This window comes from Pteropus vampyrus, unplaced genomic scaffold, assembly GCF_000151845.1.
Source record: "Pteropus vampyrus isolate Shadow unplaced genomic scaffold, Pvam_2.0 Scaffold595, whole genome shotgun sequence".
NCBI lineage: Eukaryota > Metazoa > Chordata > Mammalia > Chiroptera > Pteropodidae > Pteropus > Pteropus vampyrus.
The window spans coordinates 202977-205394 of NW_011889376.1; the positions used below are offsets into that span (position 1 = coordinate 202977).

The 2418-nt window shown below is 36.4% G+C and overlaps 1 protein-coding gene across 1 annotated transcript; it reads left to right on the plus strand.

Annotated features, from left to right (window-relative positions):
• The first annotated feature begins 636 nt into the window (after positions 1-636).
• LOC105308606 (olfactory receptor 8J2-like) lies at positions 637-1609 on the plus strand. The gene is given in 3 exon segments (XM_023525678.1): positions 637-1324; positions 1327-1362; positions 1365-1609. Coding segments are annotated over 3 exon segments (969 nt in total).
• The last annotated feature ends 809 nt before the right edge of the window (positions 1610-2418 follow it).

Below are 2418 nucleotides of genomic sequence, written 5' to 3' on the forward strand. Positions count from 1 at the left end.
AAAACTTTCCGCTAACCAATATCTTATACAGACTCCAACTAACTTACTTTCATTGAGCCTCAATCGTCTCATCAGATATACAAATAATTACATTCACCTTCTAGGACACTCCTGCAGAATAAAAAGAACATTGTTTCAAAATGCCAAACTCAGTGCTGGACACAGTACATTACACACTAAGCAATGATAGCAGTCTCCCCTATCACTTCTCTATCCAAATAAAATGATCAAAATTTAACAAATCAAAACTGTAAGTAATAACTTTGAAAAAATAAGAAAAGGGCTTAAATAATTTAAAGGAAAATGTAAGAGCTGGAAAAGAGAGGAATTTCTACCAGAATAAAATAATAGAGAAGAGTCAGAACAACTAGAAGTCAAAGTGACATAGGGCAAGACTGGCTGATTTAGTAGAAGAAAAGAAATGTGATTAATCAAAGAGGACACAGTTTCTGAATGATACTAAGAAGGAACAGTATTGAGATGGAATCTGTGGGCCACTGAAGCAGAGTAGTGTGATAGAAATTGGGTGAGAAATAAATTCTAAAATTTTAAGTATCTGTGAACACTTAAACATTTAATAATCTGGCATATAACAAAACTTTTTTTTACTATTAATATCTTTGTTTTCCCCGTTCAATGATGAAAGCAACAAAGTCAGTAGCACCAGGGAATCTCACTCAGGTGACTGAGTTCATTCTCATGGGAATCTCAGATAGTCCAGAACTCCAGATCCCCCTTTTCTTGGTTTTCCTGGTCACCTACGGGCTGACCATGGCAGGGAACGTGGGCATCATCACCCTCACCAGTACTGACTCTCAACTTCAGACTCCTATGTACTTTTTCCTCCAGCATTTGGCCATCATGAATCTTGGAAACTCTACTGTCATTGCCCCTAAAATGCTGGTTAACTTCTTGATTTTGAAAGAAACCATATCCTACTATGGATGTGCAGCCCAGCTGGGTGGATTCTTAGTTTGTATCGTGGCTGAGATTTTCATGCTGGCTGCAATGGCTTATGACCGCTACATGGCTATTTGCAATGCCCTGTGCTACATGGTGGTGGTGTCTCCACAGATCAGCCTTCTGCTGGTGTCCCTCACGTACTTCCACAGTCTGACCACAGCACTGACTGTCTCTTCCTGTGTATTCTCTGTGTCCTATTGCTCTTCCAATGTAATCAACCGTTTTTACTGTGATAACATCCCTTTGTTGGCATTGTCCTGTTCTGATACTTACATTCCAGAAACAGCTGCGTTTGCCTTTTCAGGGACCAATTTGTTTTTCTCTATGATTATTGTTCTAATATCCTACTTCAACATCATCCTGCCGTTTTAAGGATACGTTCCTCAGAAGGGCAACGAAAGGCTTTTCCAACTGTGTGTCTCACGTGACGGCTGTCACTGTGTTCTACGGGACTCTTCTCTTCATGTATTTGCAACCGAAGACCCACCACTCATTAGATACAGATAAAATGGCCTGGGTCTTCTACACGCTAGTGATACCAATGCTGAATCCCCTCATTTACAGCCTAAGGAACAAGGATGTGAAGGACACATTGAAGAGATTGCTGGATAACTTATGTCAAACGCTCAAACTCACACCAGTTTAAAACTACAGCTATCGTCATTTAAGGATTTCCTTTTGTTTCTGAAAATCCTACTATTAAGTGAAATAGTTGAAAATCCCTTTAATTTCAATGGGAAAAATCTTCATCTTTTTCATTCCAACCTCAAATACTCAATTTTCTCTTTAGAAAAAATGCATTATTTGACCAAAGAAAACCCACTTATATAAGTAATAAACAATAATTTGAAGATACAGATTAAAATCAAAGGGAAGTTTCTGAAGAGTTTTTATCATTTCTAAACAGGGAAGGCCTGATAGGTGGTGGGAGAGGTAAGCGAAACTCATTTCTCTGAAAGTGGTCAATGTAAGTTCTTCTACTTTGCCACAGATATCTTTTGTTGAACTGATAAAAGTATTGTTATTTTTGCAGCATTTTATCTATCAATTTTGGACCCATTTTATCCACCAATTTTGGACCCATTTTTTATCTTGTGATTAAAACAAATTTATATAACAAAAAATAAGCTGCTACGTGTAAATAAAAAGGAAATTAAAAAGCTTACGTATACATGGAAATAAGACATGTGGCAATACAGACTAAAAAGCGTATTTAAAAAGAGATTCTACTTTCTCTCTATCTCACTTCATGCACGTAAACAAAGCAAAGTGTTGATATTCATCAAAAGATGGTATAAAATAAACTTTTTCCTGTTATATTTTCATACTGAAATCAATAGCGTAGAATTAATTTTCTTTGTTATGAAATCATTTATAACTTTTGTTCAGTGTGTTTTGGAGTCAAATGTTATTAGACCAATATTATGTAATTGTCTTGAAAGTGATAGTGATTCT